General features: G+C 38.2%; 2 protein-coding genes across 9 annotated transcripts in view; one reads left to right on the top strand and one right to left on the bottom strand.

The window, feature by feature from the left end:
- ZNF236 (zinc finger protein 236) overlaps nucleotides 1–20,407 on the bottom strand; it is a 219,789-nt gene that overhangs the window by 33,223 nt on the left and 166,159 nt on the right. For all 4 annotated transcript variants that reach the window (XM_075921079.1, XM_075921080.1, XM_075921078.1 and 1 more), the window contains exon 35: nucleotides 226–14,567. The gene's annotated coding sequence lies outside the window, so the exon portion shown is untranslated. The remainder of the gene's footprint in view (nucleotides 1–225; nucleotides 14,568–20,407) is intronic.
- The window catches only part of MBP (myelin basic protein), a 167,493-nt gene that overhangs the window by 146,390 nt on the left and 696 nt on the right, over nucleotides 1–20,407 (top strand). For 4 of the 5 annotated variants that reach the window (XM_075921091.1, XM_075921093.1, XM_075921092.1 and 1 more), the window contains exons 5-8: nucleotides 13,149–13,253; nucleotides 15,025–15,060; nucleotides 15,704–15,736; nucleotides 18,921–19,046. In XM_075921091.1, the coding sequence (XP_075777206.1) occupies nucleotides 13,149–13,253; nucleotides 15,025–15,060; nucleotides 15,704–15,736; nucleotides 18,921–19,046 (300 nt within the window). The remainder of the gene's footprint in view (nucleotides 1–13,148; nucleotides 13,254–15,024; nucleotides 15,061–15,703; nucleotides 15,737–18,920; nucleotides 19,047–20,407) is intronic. The other variant, XM_075921095.1, reaches the window with a different exon arrangement.

Below are 20,407 nucleotides of genomic sequence, written 5' to 3'. Positions count from 1 at the left end.
CTTAACATTTTTGGTACTTTTTTCCTCTGCCCAATTACAAGTCTCTCTGATTTAAATACCAGGAGGAAGGAAAGATACAGTACAGCTCACTCTTTCATGCAATTTTTTCCTGAAAATGAACTCAAAGACCTACCAAAAAGAAGCATTAAAAGTGCATTCCAAACCACAAATAAAATGAAGTTTAGCTGAGAGAGTGTTCATCAAAAAAAGGATATCACTACTCACCAGAATAAGTCCACTGACAATATTCCAGCATGCCCAATTCTAGAACTTCATGACTGCCACTGATTTCATCAATTGTACTGAGACTTGCAGTGCTAGTGATAAGGGATTTGGGGATATTTTCAGCCATTCTTTAAGCATCCACTACATTGCAGAGAAGTGAAAATATTTTAATATGCAAATTTAAATTACTCATGCTGAAGATCACTACAGACTTATTAACAGGAACATGCTGCACAGAAATCTCTGTTTAACTCAGTTTTTGCTGTGCAGTTCAACCTCTAACGTTTTAGGACAAATATCAAGACAAACTGTTAGTCCTCTGAAAATCAACCCAGCTGTTTTTGGCTATTCAGGAACTGTCTTTCACTAGGTGTTTGTACAGTGTCTAGCACAATGGAACGCCTATCTGTTGGGGTCTCTAGATGCTCATTTAATATAACTAAAAATAATACTCATATTGGCTTCTTACAGAATATATACAACTATTAAATAAATTGGCTTTCACTGAGAGATTCTCTGGCCCTTCACACATGATCCATTTATAAGATTAGTTGAAAATGAGTCCTGGGAAGTTGCAAACTGACAAGTTCCTATATGACAATAAAATCTCTTACTCATGATTTAAGCCCAATTTCAGAAAACTAATAGGGAAGGGTCTTTATTTAAATTAATGACAATAGAGATGTTATTAAGAGAGCATCCTCAAATCTATTTGGCAAAACAAAATAAATGGGTTACTCATTACACAGTCAGGGGCAGAGGACCGTGGAGCTAAATGTTCAGGAGACTAGTAATAGAACTTTTCGCTTCTACATTATTAGTTCATACCCAGCCTAGGAACCTTATACTGCACGGTATCAGATCCTGCAACATCAGTGGGAGCAGAGGGTGCCCAGTCAGAGAAAATTAAGACCTAGTTAACTTTCAAAAATTGTCTGTTTGGTAGACCATATAAAATGAGCTGGAAGTATCACTTCAGTCCCTCATGGTCATGTTTCTTCATCACAAATTGAGTCCCTTCAAACATGTTTTCCTTTAAAAATAATCTAACACCAATAAAATAACTTTAAAGCATTTTCCTCTGAAAAGGACCCTGTGATGCAAATTTGGCCTGAAACGTAGCGTTTGGAAAAAATATATTACTTTAAAATTTACAGAATATTGAAAGATTTCAAGGAGTGTTTTTGTTCTTTTTAAATTCCAAATGAACATTATTTCAATATTCAAAGCTCAAACTCTGATTTTGTGCTAATGCATGACAGCTATAAAGTGAAATTTCTAGGAAACTAAATACAATGTACAGTTCACAGATTCCAAGGCCGAAAGAGACCATTGTAATAATCTTCTCTGACCTCTTCTAAAACATAGGCCACAGAGCTTTCCCCAAATAACCACTAGAGTATATCTCTTAGACAATTTTTAAATGAGGACTGGATGTTTTTCTATGACAGAGAATCCACTACTACTCTTAATACATTATTCCAGTGGTTAATTACACTCACTGTTAAAATGAGCACCTCATTTCCAGTTTGAATCTGTTTAGCTTAAATTTCTAACCATTGGATTGTATTATACCTTTTTCTGCAGATCAAGAAGCCCATTATCAAATATTTGTACTCCATGTAGATACCTACAGACTATAATTGAGTTAACACTTGACCTCATCTTTGTTATGCTAAATTGACTGAGATCCCCGAGTATATCATAACAAGGCATGTTTTCTTATCCTTTATCATTCTTGCGGCTTTCCTCTGAACCCCCTTCAATTTATCAACATCCTTCTAGAGTTGTAGACATTACTCCAGCAAAAGTCACAAACAGTGCCAAATACAGAGATAACCTAACCTCTCCACTTCTACTCAAGATTCCTGTGCTTATGCATCCAAGGACTACATTAGCCCTTTTAACTACAGTATTACACAGGGAACACATGTTCCGCTGATTATATTCCACAACCAACAATGTTTTTTTCATTGTTACTGCTTCCAAGAATACTGTTCCCCCATCCTGTAAATATGGCCCATGTTTTGCTTTTATCAGTATTAAAACAGTTTGTTTGTACCCATAATTAAAATAATTAGTTCATTTTCATCCTCCACTTGAAGAAATTTGAAAAGTACTTTTCACAACATTGTTTAAATTAGATTTTAAAAATTATTTCAGTTCTCATCTAAATTCCAGATGTGTCGTTATAACAAAGGCTAGAAATTATTCTAAAATGAATTTAAACCAGACACTATCATCTTAATCATCAGAATATTATTGTCACTAATACATTTGTTAATTTTTACTGATTAGAGGCCTGAGAGCACATTTACTTGCTATTATGTATTGAATTTTTATAGGCACACTCCTGATACAGTAAGATTTTTAAAGGTACAATGGAAGATCAATTCAATTAAAAGACTTCATGCATTTGAAAATATACTTTGTTGAATTGCATGAGCAGTACTGCAGTATCTAGCATCATGTTTGTACGAAGGGAAGTCAGACAAGTATTTTGTGGGATATGTTTTAGTACCACCTCTTACATGCCTGCTACTGATTACAATAAAGTAATCACAAAAGGTTGACAAATGCTATTAAGAGTAATATTAGTTTAACGATAAAGTGTAAAATAAGATAGTGAAACAGATGTGTACACTAACAGATTATGGTTTATAAATCATCATAAAGGGAGAGCTGCTTTCTGCAAACAAAAAATAAACACTGTTTTACCTGAAAATCCTAATATGGCAGAGATTTAAACACTAAATTAAAAACTTCCCCGCTTTCCCCAGTGTGTTTCTACATGAATGAAATCATATCCTGTGTTGAAAAATGAGCTTTACTGTTTCTCTGAGGCATGTTAACGTGGGTACTGTCAATGCATGTGTCAGAGAATTGAGGTAAATTTTTAGTACAGGGAATACACATAATGGTACAACTCCTATTAATAATTAAAGTACTTTCTGTGTATTTCCCTTTGCAATAAACTCAAGGTTATTTCTTTGTGTCTGTCTGACTTGGAGCCCAATTATACAAGGTTGTAAGGCCAATATTCATGAAATTTAAATGAGTATGGCAGAATCCAACTTTTGCTTCCTGAAACAAAAAGGACATTTTACTGCTCAAATCTGCATGTGTAATTTTACTCATGAGAGTACTTCCCATTCAAGATGATGAATACAGTTGTGGCTATGGATAAACGAACATCATTGGTAGTGATGAGTTAAATATCTAACTGCTTGCTAATAAATCCAAGGAGGTGGTGAGACATTTTAACAAATTCTCAAAATGTGGGAGGCAAAAGCTCAAAAAGAAAGCCCAAAAGTACATATTTTGAACTGGTTCTTTCACCTACAGTAAGAACATCAAAATCTCAATTATGGGATAGTTGTAATGTAGTGGGTCACAGCAATGTGACTTTTCCCCATTTTAATGAATAAAATAAACGTCATTGGAATTCCAAAAATCACCAGCAATAAACTACCCAAAGAGTTCTCACACGCTTTTCAGCTGATGGCACAGAATAAACACAGCTACAGACAACATTTCTGAATTTGGGTTCCAAAAACTAGACTCATATTTATGCACCCAAAGAGGAGATCTGATTTCAGAAGAGCTGTGCATCCATAATTCCCTTTAAAGTTGATTCGAGAGGCAGGTATTCAGAACCTTTACAAATCGGGCCACTCCTGAACAGGGATTTTGGAAAGTAATCTGAGTTGAAAATTTTTGGCCTATTACTTTAGATACAGAGTATAATAAAGTGAAATGAAAAGCTGTTCTTGGATAATTAATTAAGTTTCACCAAGAAATTCTTAGAAGCTTCTTTTTAAAAATAAGTCATCCTATATATCTAGTATAGCGACTTCATTCTGAAATGATGCACTGGAATCTAGGTCTAGGCAGCTCTCACATACAAAAACAGGCCCACGCTGTGCTGTGAAACTAGTCAAGCTGAGAGAGACCTAAGGTTTTCTTTCCCTGGAACACAGAGCACAGCTCATTTACTACTGCCAGCTGACTGAGCCTCAAACACCAAACTTCCTGTAAATATTGAGGAATTGAGTCTTTGGGTATGTCTACTCTACAAGCTCTACGGTGGCACTGCTGCAGTGTAAACGTGCTACAGCAATGGAAAGGATTTTTTCATCACTGCAGTTAATCCACCTTTTGAGAAGCATAAAGTTGACAAATTCTTCCATTAATTTAGCAGTGTCTGCACCAGGGCTTCGTTTGGACTAACTACATCTCTCAGGGGTTAATTTTGCACACCCTTGAGCAGTGTAGCTAGGCTAGCCTACATTTTTTTTTTTTTTTTTTTTTGTAGATCAGGTTCTGGTTTCTGTATACACTGTTTGGACAGAAGTCTGGCTCTTTGTTAACTGTTGACAACAGTGTAAAACTCATACAATTTAATGTCAGCACACTGTTTTAAAATGTACCTGCAAGCAAATTGGTTTGTAAACCAATTCATTCAGTCAGTCAGTCGGTCAAAGATTCTCAAATCAAGACCAGACTTTGTGAACATGTTCACTGAATGTAAGATAGGGAAACAAATCTTGCCTTATTAATGATTACCTGAGGGGTTGGAAGCACTGCACAATATTAAATCTGATGCAGAAGCTTAACATTTATAATAGGTGAGAGACATGGAAAATCCTGTGAAACTGTCTGATAATGTGCTGCTGACTTTAACTGGCAATCTGTGTGTCACAGCTCCATCTGGTGATAGAGACTTAGATTTCACTGTACTAAGTGGAAACTTCCAGTATCACAAGGAAGCAGCAAAGGGTAAATATGGCCTCTTTTAAAAATATAGCTGATGTGTAGTGTGCCCTTCATTATTTATTAAGTTCTCATATTAGTGCCTAGCATCTATTTCAAAACTAAACTAGTGTATGGCAGACTCCAGCATGTAAGAATACAAAATTCATAGACTGGATGAATTAATTTCAAGCCTTACATTAACAAAAATTGAGTAAATAACTCAGCAGGGGTTATGTTTTACTTTCTCCTTCATAAGGCACATACAATACTGCCTTTAATTTAATTGATATTTTGATTTCTCTCTTAAGCATCCTCAGAAACTGCATTATGGCTTTTTTTAGTGAATTAATTTTCATAGGTTGGTGGTAAGCTATTCTTTTTCTTTTGTTTTTGTGGTTGTAAGAATGTTTTTTTCCAATTTAACTTTATTTTTCGTTGGTTTTGAGTCTTAGAATATGCAGAGTAATAAAAAGCACAAAGTGCTGCTGAAAAGGGGAGTAAATACAGCTCTTCACAAATGCACCCTAAATTAAGGGTTTAGAATAATGTGTTGACAGAGGCTAAAATATGAAGCATGCACTGCATCTAGAGAGCTGATCAACTTAACTCTGTCACAGGATGATCAGCAAAAACAACAGCTCACTTCTTGGTCTTAGGACCCATAATCAACTAGCTCACCCCTCTAAAAAAGGACCACATCAAAAAACTGTTATGAATTTTTTAGCACTACAAACCGCAAAATCTACATCCAATAATACTTAATTCAATGAATGCATACCTTGCATGATACCCTAGTCAATAAACCAGATTATTGGCATATATTGTATGCCAATAACTAATTACAGAGCTGCATGGTTACTTAGTCTAATTTTTAAGTCATGACTAACATACAGTAAATGGAACAAATATAATCATTCCTATTACACGGGTATTTATCCTTGTTAACATTAATCTAACAAGTACACATTTCTAAACAAGATTTTAAATGTTATTCATGACAATTTTCACATCTAACTTTCTAATTCCATTTTATTTAATCTACAAAGAACCAGTATCTCAGGCCTCTAGCCAGAAACTTCAAATTTGCCACTGCACACCGTCTAGTTAAGTCTAATTAATGAAGGCTTACAGGGTTTTTTAACTAAATAAATGCAAAATAAAATCATAGCAAATAATTAAAATATAATTTAGGGAAAGATGGGGGAAAGAAGCTGGGAATGATTTAAAAGAGAGGTATAGTAGAGTTCAAAACATGACACACACATTTTTATTCCATGGGAATACATATTAGTGAAGCTTTGCCTGCTATCTCTTGTTTACTTAGATGAGCATCTTTGAGATATCTGCAAGTGTATAACCCAGTCATGGTGTATGGTTGCCCCAGACCAGAGCAATAGCTTAGAACATTTTCACTACTCCAGTAGGGGTCAGGCCTCATGATCTGCCTTCTAAGAGCACAAAAAGAACAGTGACTTTGTCAGTCAGCTCCTTCGCCACCCAAAATCCATTGTATAAGACAAAACTGCAGGAAGGAAGGTACGGGGGCAACATGTACAGACTTCTTAAAGAACCACAGTTCATTTAAGGTAAGTAACTGCTCTTTCTTTGAGTACATCGCAGTCACAGTGATTAACTAGCAGTCAACCTAAATGGAGGTGAGAGCAAAGAGTTAATTGAAAAAAGACAGCAAACCCTTGTTTCGAAAATGGGCAACCAATTTAGAATCTTTCACTAATGAACAACGCTTTGTAAATGTAGGTACTCAAGTTCTGGTTGCTGCTCTGCAAATCTACAGTATTGACTATCAACTTTAGAATGTGTTAGAATGTTTAAAGGACTTACTTTATAATATAATATACAGTCCTAATACAATCAGATGCCCATTTTGAAAGCTTCTGAGATGAATTAGCTCTCCCTTGAGATTTATTTTCATAAACAATAAAAAGTTGAAGTCATACAATAATTTTTTTGTTTTATCTAGATAGCAGAACCATAATTGTTTAACATTCAAGATACACATGCAATTTAACTTCAGCTGAGATGAATGAGGTCTTGGAAACAGGACTGGTAAATTAATAAACTGACATGAAAGTCCAATACTACTTTTGGAATGAAGGACAGATGATGTCTCAGTCACCCTGTCTGTATGAAGAGCTGTGTAAGGAGAGTTTATAATTAATGTTTGAAGTTCACTTAATCTACTTGCTGAGCCACCAAAAATGCCACTTTTATTCCAAAATTGCTGAATTGGGCAGCCTGCTAGCGATTCTAAAGGGAGTTCCATTGCAGAGGAAAGCACTAGATTTAAATCACATGTTTGAGCAATCTTTCTTACAGGAGTAATAACTCAACCTAAGTGCCTGAAAAATCTGCTGATGAATGAAAAAAACAAAAACAAAAAAACAGACCCCCTTCTACCTGTGGATGAAATGCTGAGATCACTGCCAAATCATTTTAATTGAAACAACAAATATACCCAAGTACTTAAAATGCAACAAATTATCCAAGATTATTAGAACAGAATATACCAAGAAGGAATATGATCCTTAGCTATGACTCAGAACAAAAGACAAACCTCTTGCAAAATGTTGTTTCCTGCTTTGAAGTTAGTACTGCTGAAGAACAGTTTCTTATCTAATGAGGACATCTGGAAATTACCCAGACAATGAGATATAGTGATATAATTTGAGTGTAGGAGTAAGCTGTGGTTCTGTGATGATATACCGTACTGAATTAGCAATGCGGTAAACTGTTCACTGGACATTATTAGGAGATCAGAGAACAATTGAATCAATCTTTTCTTTTTGTATCTTAATCTTCTTTTGGATTGGTCAGAAAATCTCTGCTGGTAAATGTATGAGGAAGTTTAGTAGTCCAATGTCTTGAAAAGAACATGGACATACTGTTTCTTCCTAAATGCAGGTGGATAAGAAAACTAAAAATGTAAGAGCGGATCATAAGTCTTTTAATGAACTCAAGGTCTCATTGATTTTGTACTAAACAAGCTCCATCAAAATGGCAAATCTTCAATGCTTGTCAGTACTTCCCTACCTAAATCTGATGAAGAAAACTATGATGCACATCTCGTAACATCTCCAGTGTTTTCCATATGCATTTCAATACTTCCTAAAACATTATAAAACTATCAATTATCAGAGGCACAGTGGATGAAAAAGTCTTCTCAGGTGAAGAAGAATAAGAATGTGGACAACCAAATTAATCTTGGTGAACTGCTAACTCTTCATCGCTAGAATGATGACGTTCCTTTGTTTCCAAAATCTAAACAGGAAATGATGTGACATCTGAAAAATTAAATTAGGCGACTTCTACATATACTCCATATACTGTGTGGAGGATTCTTCCTGAGTGCTGCAGATATTTCAACCATCTCGCAATATGGCCAAGTTTGTGGACCATGTAGTTACAACACAGCCATCCAATTTTGCGATTCTAAGGAAAGCAATTAGAATTTAAACTTTAACCTTCATAAGGTTCCTTTGTATTTTTTCTGATTTTTTTTCTTTTTGTTGGCTTGTTAGGTTGGGGGGACGGGACTCCCACTGGAATAAAACGAAAATCCTTCTATTGATAGCACAACCCGGGATTTTAAAATTTGAGTAGGACTTCCAGCTGCAATCCTATTGTTATGTTGATGAAGAGGAATCTTCATCACAGGTATCCTTGATCTTTCACGGAAAGGAGATTTAGACGGTGCAGAACTACAAGATTTTAACAATGGTAAACCACACTCTGGAATTATTCTGCTATCCAAGGGAGAAATAAATCTCTTGGTGCTGTGGATCCCCTTCAAAGGGCATCTAAATTGAGGCATCCTGTCTCATTTAGCTGCGTTGAAGGCTCTGAAATGCTGAAACTGCTCATGCTGAGTGAGAGAGTTGGATGAGGTAATACCTTTTATGGATCATTTTCTGTTGGTGAGAAGGCTCTTGAGCCACACAGAGCTTTTCTTATCTCTCTCACCAGAGAAGTTGGTCCAATATTGCCTCGCCTACCTTCTCTCTCTAGTATCCTGGGAGCAACAGGACTACAACTACACTACAGCATGCCAAACAAGATACCAAGTGAGATGCTCTCATCAAAACCAGTGCTGCTAAAGACAATGCCAGCGTAGATTGTAATTGATGCACTGGTGCTAAGAGGGATGGTTCCAGTAAGTTCTAAACCATAGTCTTAAAACTTTCATCTGGGTAGATTGGCAGAGGCCCTGGAGGTTTTTCGCCTTCTTCTGTAGCATGGGGTACAGATCACAGCTGGAGGATTCTCTGCATCTTGGGGTCTTCAAATTATTTGAAGGCTTCAATATCTGAGATATAGGTGAGAGGATTATTCTAGGAGGGGTGAGTGAGATTCTGTGGCCTGCACTGTGCAGGGGGTCAGACTAGATGATCATAATGGTCCCTTCTGACCTTAAAGTCTATGAGTCTAACTCTATGTGCTCTCTTCTGTGAGTACCAACATGACACTGAGGACTTGGGCACTGGTTTCCTCCGTACTGACTATATTGATTCCTTGGAAGGCGACTTTCTCCTGCCAGGCACCACAGACAAGAGTCATGAATAACAGATTTAGAGTCTCTCACTTCTTGGACAACAGGGATTTCTGACTGCTCCAAAATCATTTGCAAAGCCTCTCTAGGTCTCTCTGTTGCTCTTGAGCTCTGGTGACTAGGTCATGGATAGACTGCGTTGGCAGACAGGAACTTCCTCAGTTTTGTCTTTGCTCAGGATCTGGGTGTGCACTTATGTATCTCTCCATGAGAAAGGTACTGGACTGTCACTCTTTCTGCATGAGCATCTTAGAAGGTTTACAGATCACATGCTTAGCAACAACATGCTCTTTACCCAGGCAATAAAGACACTTAGCATGAGTGTCCATTAGGAGAATGGTACAGGCTGAACTGCTCTTAACTGGGACTTTCTGGTCCAGCAACATCCCTGGTCCGGAAAGACCATGGATTTCCAGGACCAGAGTGTCCCATGGAGGGCTGGTGGCTGGGAGGCTGCAGCGGGTCTGGAGCCCAGTAGCAAAACTGACTAACAAGACTGAGACACTGGGTTTGTCCAGTGGTGGGGTCAGGAGCCCGGCAGCGGGGCCGCCTGGCAACACAACCAGGAGCGCAGTGACACTAGAAGGCTGCTCCCTGAGGCCAGGAGTCAGACTGCGGGCTGCCTAGCAGTGGGGCCAGGAAACTGGGAGTGGGTCTGCTCAGCAGTGCAGCATAAAGCCCGACAGCCCCACCGCTACTCAGAGTAGCTACCTAGTGAGAGTGGGAGGCAGCAGAGCTGCTCAGTGAGGCTTCCACCCGGCGATGCAACTGGACCCCAACAAGGGGGCTGCCCTGAGGGGCGGGAGCCTGGCAATGGGGCTGTGCATGCAGCAGTGAGGCTGCTACTTTGGTGCCAGAAGCCTGCACACAGAGAGGCCGGCAGTAGGGGGAAAGTGGCTCAGAGGCTGGCAACAAGGCCATGGCAGCGGGAAGGGGCAAAAATGACCTTCCCTGGTCCAGCAAAATCCCTCATTTGTGGCCGGTCAGGTACCGAGGGTGCTGAACCTGGGAGGTACAACCCGTACTCTCTTCGCCCCTTAGAGGGGCATCATCGAAAGCCTGGGGAAACCTCATTTCTACCATATCTCAACTAAAATCCTACTATACTAATTAAAAACAAATATAATTAAAATGTAACTTTTTTCCCTTTAAAAAAATAAGTAGTAATATTAAAGATAAATCCACACTATGAACCAGGAGTGCGATTTCCCTGGCTTGATTTCACATATCTTAAAAAGAGCTCGCTCAAGTAACACAAAGAGAAAGAGATGCTGCTGCAGCATGAGTCGCAACAGTGGAGACATGGCTTAGCTGTGTTAAATATGCGACCACCTGTTCCAGGTGAGTTAATACTTGGAACCACTAAATCAAGTCTCTGCTGCCACTACTTGTGCTGTAGCAGTTATACTGTAGGTGTACGTAAGTATGGGAATCACACACTTACCTTGTAGTATAGAGGCAGCCTAATACTACTGAACACTGAAGCTACAATAAATAAAAAGTACGTATCCTAATTAACTAACTAAATAGAATGGGGATACTATTCTTTTTTTGGCTGTTCTGCCTTGGTCCATTCTAGGGAACTAAGCAATCACCTGCTCTTTGTGCTTTTAGTAGTGTGTGAAATTGTAAAGATGCCAAGAGCGACAGCATTCTGAGTCACTGTGCTCGGACATCCATACACCACAAGTGGGATCCATATTTCTGGTTTCAAAAAACATAATCACTATCTGACTGTAATCCTTTATTAGCTACAGATTTTTAAATAACTTTCTTACCACCTGTTAATCCCTAATTCCTGTGCTGTATTCTTATTTTCAAACTTCCTGTCTTTGCAATATGTGGTGAATCCATTGCTCTGTCTAAAAAGTGGCATGGCAAAGTAAAGCTAATTGTGAGAGGAAGTGCATGATAATTGCATAATCTTATAGAAATCCCTTAATTACAATAAAATCAATTAAAGTACTACTTTAAGTTGTATAATCATTAACACCATCATCACAGAGAGAGCAAACCAAATACATAATGAACTGAACTTGCCTGTAGTAACTAATTTAAAACTTTTTTTTTCCCTAAGGATTCTATTACATGCAGTACTCATAGTTACACCAAGAGGAATGATGCTTTTTATTTTCATCCTAATTTTTTAAAACTCCCTGCCCTGACAGGTTGGTGGTATTTGGCAAACAGCATCTGTGGGCCAACACTTTTAAAGATACTTTGGCAATTAAAGATGCAGAGTGGTACCTAGTAGGATTTTCAGAAGTTCCCATTTGGCCCCATTAGGTGTTAGGACAGCAAGGTGTTTTTTGAAAATCCTACTAGGTTTTTTGAAAATCCTACTATTTGCATCCTCAGGTGCTGAAATATCTTTAAAATTCTGATCTAGAGTGGTAATTTGGCAAAGATCATGAATACAATCAGTCCGCAATAGGATTGATGATAAGATTCAGGAGTCTTGGGTTCACATCTAGTACTCTGTCAAGCAGATTACAATGTCTCATTTTACAGAAAGGTTGAGTGCTTTGCTCTTAATAACAAAATAAGTTCTCTCTTTTCATATCAATTTAGAATCTTTCCATTTTTGTACAGCAGATATGCTTGATCTTACCAAGTAGCAAGAAACGTATCAATATGAATGTTCTGAATACCATTAGATATTCCGGGAAGTAGTCATGCTTTACGTCACCTTGTCTTCAGGGTTTTCTCTATTCTCGGGTGATTTAGTTTGGTTCTTTTGAAATTTACGCTGTGGCCTTTACTATGTTTATCAAAAAACAAAGCTCTCCCTCTGCTGTTCATGAATTTAGCACAGATCAGACACATCTAACAATTCTTATTTCCATGTTTGTGATGCTAACTCAAGATGTACGATCAACTGCATGTAACAGAGCAGATACCATTTTCACTGTGGCATGGAACATTTATCACAGGTAACTGTTGTGTTAGTAACTCTCCATTAATTTAATAGTCTTATTCTTGTTATGCCTCTGACTTTTTGGATTTTTCTCCTCATCACCTGCTAAGATGAGTTAATGCCATCAGTTGCATTTAACGCTCATCAAGTTAAAATAAGGTTGCTCTTCCATTGACAGAAATTTGAAAGTTTGGAATTTGTATTGCACATTAGAAGTGAAAAGAGGTGCTACTCAGCTCATTATTGTTGTAGCACAGAGACTGACTCCAAAACCTAAGAGACCTTTTTTCCATTTCAGTTCGCACCTCTAATTTTATTACTCCATTTATAAGGAAGGCAAATATTTAACTTCTATTATGGAACACTTCAACCTAATGCAGGAAATACTGGATCTCAATAATGTTGTGTGTACGCACATGCACACGCACACACACACACACAGATATGAACACAAGATTCTTATATATTACTTAATTGTGCTCTTACATAAAAAGCGTGTGGCTCTTTATAGCACTAAAGAAACTGGATTATAAGCGCTAGATTTCTTATTGGTTTTACTGACAGTTTCCATCCTCTTTTCTTTCACTTTTATTCTGTGAGCATGCCTCTTGGTGCGTCCACTCTTCAAATTATCATCATTTATTTTGGTCTTCAATGCACTAATATATCCATCATGTATTTCAGGACATACATGCAGCCAGAGCTAGCCATGTAGGTTCCATGCCCCAGAGGTCTCAGCATGGGCGGCCTGGTGATGACAACCCAGTAGTCCATTTCTTCAAGAACATCGTAAGTTTCTCTTCATGGTTCTCTGGCAGAATTAAATGTAATTTGAGATTCGCTGGCAGATTCATTAAACAGTACAGGTTGAAACTCCGTAATCCGGACTTCCCTGGTCCATCAACATCCCTGAGCCGCCATTGTCGGGGTGACCCTGTGAGGGCAGGAGCATTGCCAGAGTAGCAAGGCCAAGAGAGTGGAGTCCAGGGTGGCAGCAGGTCCACTGGGGAGAGCTCCTGGCTGCAGCAGGTCCACTGGGGAAAGCCTCTGGCAGTAGCAGAGCCACCAGACAGAGCGTGGAGCCCTGGACAGCAGCAGGGGGGCCACTGGTGAGAGTCCCTGGTGACAGCGTAGCTGCTGTGTGAAGACTTGGTTGGCACCAGGAGCTGGGGGGAGGACAGCGGAGCTGTGCCACCCAATGGCAGCAGGAGCTGGGGGGAGGAGGGAGGGCAGAGCCCCAGGCAATAGCAGGGTAGCCAGAAGAAAAAGCGATGTCCTGGTGCATTGACCTCCCCTGGTCTGGCAAATTCGCTGATCCAGGGCTACCCAGGTCCTAAAGGTGCTGGACCAGGAAGGTTCAACCTATATGAAGGTTATTCATTTTGTTTCAACTGAGAATGTAGACAAAACGTTCTGTGCCTTTGAGGGAATAATTATACTTTATATCTGAATTACTTTGATACACAAAACCAGGAGCTTTAATATAAAAATTTTTTGGATGAAAGTAGGCAATTCCACCATTAATGTACTGAAATTCAAACAGTATTCCAGTTCCAATGCTATTACACAGCTTACCATTTGCAAGTTTTTTATTTTCCTTTCCTGAAGTAAGCCACAATCAACTTTTTGTTTTGTTTATAAAGGCTCAGTAGTGTTGAAAGCATAGTCCATCTAAAATAGCACTTAGCGGATTTAATAAATTAATTCAATTGTAAGAGAAAAGCAAGACTCAAAGCTTTTATTTTGAAGTCAAAAACAAAAAAGCCGAGATTTGATTCCCTACCTCAGTGATATTATTTGAGACGGATTTTCTTCAGCTTTTAATCTGGATATCTTCATACTAATATGGAAAAGCCCCACACAACCAGAGAAATAACTGTAAAGCTGCATCTCCCTCTACAAAATGGTATCCCTGAAAACTGTACAATGATATCAAACATTTTGCCACCTGAGCCTAATAATCCTTGAAAGCACTTCAGAGTGCTTCCCGCTAGAAAGAAGTCTCTTCAAATGTATCATAGCTGAGAGATGATCACTGGCAGCACAAATAATCCCTTTTCCCTTCTTCATTCTCTTTGAAGCAGACCTCTCCATTTGGTGAGGCTGAAATGTGGAACAAAGACACAAAAGGCAAACATGAGAAAGTTAGTCATGCCCCGCCCCCACAAAAACCAAAAACACCTTAAACAGTACAGGCTAATGGTTTTGGATGAATCCATAATAAAAGGAACATACCAACAATGTGCTGAAGGAGGTATACAAATTAGAACCTAAAATGAGGGACATATAGTGGGTATGCTTAAAAAGTTCATTTCAGTCCTAGACATATTATTAGACCTAGTATCTTTTTCATTTTTTATGCTGGTGAATTCTGCTTAAATTAGCTTTCAAAATAGGTCCACTATATATTCTGTTGAGAAAGCTGAAAGGTATTCTTACAACAACGGGAAGGAAGATGAAATCAGATATTATCCAAATTATAGGATGAAGAACAAATATTTGATGATTGTACTAGATCTACTGTTGCTTCTGTTTTATGATTTTTTCTGTTGCTTTTTAGGTGTCACCTAGAACACCACCCCCTGTACAGGCAAAGGTAAGTGTATTTCCCAAGATCCCATCTAATTATGGTGGTTAAATATGTACCTGTTCAGCTGGCCATTTTAGTTTACTATGAAGGTATCAGCACCCATGTTTAGAACATGGGAGTAGGAGTCAGGAGACCTAAACTCTATTCCCGATTTTAACACTGACGTACTGTGTGATCTCTATAAATGGCAACAATACAGCTTGCCCATTCATCTTGAGATTCATGAATTAAATGTAAAATATTATGAATAATTTGTTAAAACATATTCTTCAGCCAACCCTAAGAATGTCTAAAAGTAGCTGAAGTGATTACAAGATGATCCGTGATGTTAATTGTAAGTAAACTGAGTTGTTAAACCAGAGTGGGTCAAATAATTTTTGCAAGTAATTCCATTTGTGAATTTTGTCCTTTTTTCCATTCAAATAATCATTTAAGAATTGTCTTTAATATTATTTAATTGGCTTTGTAGATCAAATAGTATAAATTGTGAATGTTGATATTTTTAATTTCATACAATTGTTCATAAACTTATGCTTCTATTATTTGACCAGTTCTGTTCGTGGTTACTCTCTTTTCTTCTCACCTATCTTGAGCACCCTTTGTTTCATGGTGATCATCATATCACTGTTTCTGTTTCTTACATGTACAGGGGAGAGGATTATCCCTCGCCAGATTTAGCTGGGTAGGTGATGAATGTGCTTTCTATTCACAGCCATTTTGGTTTACCAAGACCAAAATATATCTTTCACCATTGCCTTTCAAGCTGCTGCAGTAATTTGACATTCATGTTTTGGTCTTGATTTTAGTGTTTGTTTTGCTTTATTCCTTTTGATCCACTTTCCCCCTCCTACACAGCAACTTGTATAGCTGGTTGTAATTTTGTTGCTTGCTCTTATTCAGAAGCTTATCAACTTTTCAGTGATCTAAACTATTTTGCTTTAGCACAAATGGAGCTCCTCTGCTGCATGGCAAAACTATCTGTTTTCTTTTAAGGCTCCTGGAAGACTTAACTGCTTTGTCTTTTCTTTTTGTGGGGTGGGGAAGAATTGGGAATAGGGTTACAAGAGCTGGGGAACTTTTTGCACAGGCCTGATTTTTTCCTATATGCTAATATTGTCCTTGGTGTGAACATTTATGTCATATGTTTTTGCAATTCCTTTAAAAAAAAAAGAGATCAATACTACTGTTTATTATATAGGTTCTTTTTACAGTTATGTATATAAACAGGAGGAGGAACCTTCGGCACACTGGTTGTACATGGTTCATCAGGGTTAGCCGGTGGCAGGTCAACAGACTGTTTCTTTAAATAAGTATCTGCAGGCGCAGGTGCTTATAGCTCCCATTGGCCACAGTTCACTATTCCCACCAGCAGCATGAATTCCATTGAAGCCGGGGTGAGCTCTGAATAGCTGCATAATCAGGTCCACACAACTGAAGCAATTAGGAGCAGAGAATGTTGAATGATTACAGCATTGAATCTAGACTAGGCCCAATCCTGCTTCTTTTGAGATGGAGTGGCATTTTGCCACTAACTTCAATGCAAGCATGATCAGGCCCAGGGACATCTGGGAAACTGCTGCTACACAATACAGGACTTAAGTGATTTAGAAACAAAGGATATTCCCTGCCAAGTTTATAAATTTAAAAGTAGGTATCTCTTATTCTCAAAAAGTTAAGCTAGTCTTTTTTAGCTTTTTTGTAAACAAGATTGATAGCCATAATTGAATCTGAACAGATCTGTGAATTTATTGATTCTACTTTATTGCTTAACAACAAAGGATATCTCAATGAATTAAATATAAATTTGGCTTTTAGCACGGACAGGGAAAAATCAAGGAAGCATGATACCACAAACTTCACTCCTGCATTGTGAATGATTAAGGGATGCAAAATTTCAAGCACACACTCATTGTCCTTTGCTTATCTGTCTCTAGCCTTTCAACTATCTTTTACTCAGAATTTGCTACTTCCTTTACTCCAGAATTGTTTTTCTCAAATTATGAAGCTGGCCCTCCTGGGCAGGCTTCAGCCTCTTTCAGAAGGTAAGGGAAAAGGATATTTCACCCCATTTCTTATACGAGTTATTTCTTAGGACTCAGAAAAAGCAGAAATGTTTGTTGATGGGCAACTGGGTAGTAGGGATGTTAAAAATCGTGTATTTGTGTAAACATGTAACCACCAAAAAGTTCATCAGTTACGTGTTTACATGGACTGAGGCAGGTGGGAGCTGGTGCTCACAGGGAACCAGCTTTTAAGCCAGATCCCTGCAAGCATCAGCTCTCATCTGCATCCACCTCCACCCCTCACTGCCTCTGGTAGAGAGGCAGCAGCAAAGGGGGCAGGCAGCTCTGTGGAAGTTGGTATACGCTGGCAGCCGGCTCAAAAGCTGCTTCCTGCGTGCGCTACAGAAGCAGCAGAGAGCAGGGGAGTAGCTCCGCGGGTGCCAGTACATGCAAGGAGTCAGCATGCGGGGGGAGGAAGAGACGTGGCTCCACAGGAGCAGGGCTCAAGGGGAGCCAGCTTTTAAGATGGCTGCCCCTCGAACACCAGTCCTACCTGCTTCTCTCCTCCCCTGCACTGCTGCCTCTGAGGGAGGCAGCAGGAGGGAGGAGATGTGATTCAGGGAGACAGAAGCTGGCTCCCCATTGGCACTGGCTTCCACCTACTCCCACCTTGCTACCTCTGATACAGAGGCAGCAAGGGGAAGTGCATGTAACCATTAAGATTAACCAATAAATTTGCTTATTAGTTAATTGTGTAAATGGCTACACACTGAAATTCTTACTGGGTAGTACAGGAGACATGACAACAAATTAGGTTCTCTTTTTACTGCTGTGCTTCGTGTTTGATTCTAGGTTGACTCTGAAAATCATTATCATTTGTCAATTGTGCGATTGCCTTTGTGCACTGATTTGATGGTGTGAGTCTAATTCTTAATGGATAAGTTTCCTTATCACATTTGGTAACAGCACAGTATTGGCAGTTTCCATAAATAGGCCAGTGAGCGATTAGGCATGGACACTGAATTACACTCTTGTTTGTACCTGGAGGGATCCAGTACCTACAACTTTCAATCTAACAACTTTAATAAGCATTAAATTAATTAAAAACAATAATTAAAACCCAAGTTTACAGTTCTGTTTTTGCAGAGCCTAATGATGAAACGATTCAGCAAATAAAATAAACACATACATACTTACATAAAAGTTAGTTTGCTGATTTTGTGTGTGTTTGGAATAGACCTCTAAAATCGCGATTTGCGCACAACATTGCCAACAAGAAGTTGGTTGGAAGTGTCTTTCCCTAGGTTCACAAGGGAATATGTTTGTGAAACCTGTTCTAGTACTCCTCCTTTTCCCTAGGTAGTTACTTTGTAATGAAGCGAAATGACTTTCAGAAGCAACTTTTTTCACCAATGATTTTCGTGCTTAAGTGTAAATGTTTGAAAAACTCTTGAAAATGTAATTTATATTTCTAAGAGAAATATAGCTGCATGTAAAATCTGCATGTTGATCAAAATATTTTTGTTCTTCCCACCCTTTTGTGCTATTCAGTAGAGTTCTCTCAAAAGGATAAACATTTTAAGTTAATAGGTTTATTTTTCAAGACTCATAGTTGAAGAGTTCCTATTTCATTTTCCATTCACAGAGTGCATTTGACAATACAACTATTCTGCTCTGATTATTGGTTTTTGGTTTTTCTGTTACAGACAAAGTTTGGGATTCAGAGTTGCACGTTCACCATTTAGATTTTTTCCCCTCCCACTCTTTCAACTACTTGACTAATTTGACAGCATTACATTCCAGCAGATGCAAAATAAAGGAAACTGGTGTGAACTCAGCTGACATCTATGGTCTTTCTTCTAGGGAGGTGAAGGACACAAGCCAGGATATGGAGGAAGTGGCAAATTTTCTGAGCATAAATCTGCTTACAAGGGACATAAGGGATCATACCATGATGGCCAGGGCACTCTTTCCAAAATCTTTAAACTGGTAAAGTACAAGTAAACTTGCAATAAATGAAAAATTGAGCCTACACAAAAGCATAATGACTCTCTAGTTCAATCTGTTTAATATCACTGTTACAGTAAAACTTGTCTTGAGTTACAAATAAAATTGAGCAGATACTATGTTTGTATGAAACCAACTTGCGCTTGACATTGTTTTATAAACCGTATTCAGAACTGAAGTATAATTGAAATGTATTGAGTTCTGATTTGATTGACCATGCCAATCAGAAGACAGGGGATCAAATTCTGCTTTCATTGGTGATAATGTGAGAGCAACTTCTTCAATTTAATGGAGCTACTCTGGATTTTACATCAGAATATCTAAAGAGCAGAATTGGCCCAAGATTTCCTTCTCTGTAACAGTAGTAAAATACATCTCTAATGTTCTCCAACATTAACCATCTCTGGATCCTAACAAACATTTTGAATAAAAATAAAAGGCAGTATATGGCCTAATAGTTTCCAAAGAAGGTCAGGGGTAAAAAGGAAATGAAAACCTAAACTGATTATTACTCCTATGTCTAAACAAAAAAGAATATGAAGTATTTATTTTTCTTCCTCTATGGCCAGATAACAACAATTTCCCACTACTAGTAAATAATGCAATTAGGAGTGAGGCTACGTTCAAGATGGAAATTAGAAGAATAATTCACTTCCATCTCTAGCATATTCCCAAAAAACAGACCCAGCGGCACTGTCACCAGCAGTCACAACTGAAAGAAGCCCATCTACGCCATCTAAAATATAAAGATGTATGTCTGCCTTAGCATAAAACAGTACCTAGCTGTATAGCACTAAGAGTGGTTTTAATTCCCCAAAGGTGCATGACTTGTAAGGATCTTTAAGAAAAGGAATGATATATGTCCAGGGAAAGCCAAAAGAAGCATTCACATTTGGAGTCTGATTTTCATATTTGCCCCAATATGTCTCCCCATTTGTGTCATAACTTGAAGAACTGATAGCGTCAGTTAAAATTTGGCTATTGCTTTTCCTGTTAATTTCTTTTCTAATTTTATGCAAAATGGTCCAGATATTCACCCTTTACCTTCATCCCTCTAGAAATCTGTTCTTGTACTTTGTGTGCTACAACTTGAGCTTTTCATTTAAAAAAAGGACACAGAATTGTTCAATTGCAAGTGTTAATGTGGATTTTGTGGTTGCAAATGCTTATACTCTGGTGAGCTCAGAAATTTGGCCCTTCAAAGGGTGCATGCCCATATTATAACATTTCCAAGGTGTGTACACCTGCAAAAGATAAGGCTAAAACCAGGTCAAGTTTCTTCTTGACATGGTCTTTACCAGCACTCTCAATTTCTCTAGCTTCATAATAATTTAATTAAGACT

This window comes from Pelodiscus sinensis, chromosome 2, assembly GCF_049634645.1.
Source record: "Pelodiscus sinensis isolate JC-2024 chromosome 2, ASM4963464v1, whole genome shotgun sequence".
Lineage (NCBI taxonomy): Eukaryota > Metazoa > Chordata > Testudines > Trionychidae > Pelodiscus > Pelodiscus sinensis.
The sequence above is the reverse complement of the archived record's forward strand: the minus strand, read 5'-3'. Positions and strand labels throughout refer to the sequence as shown.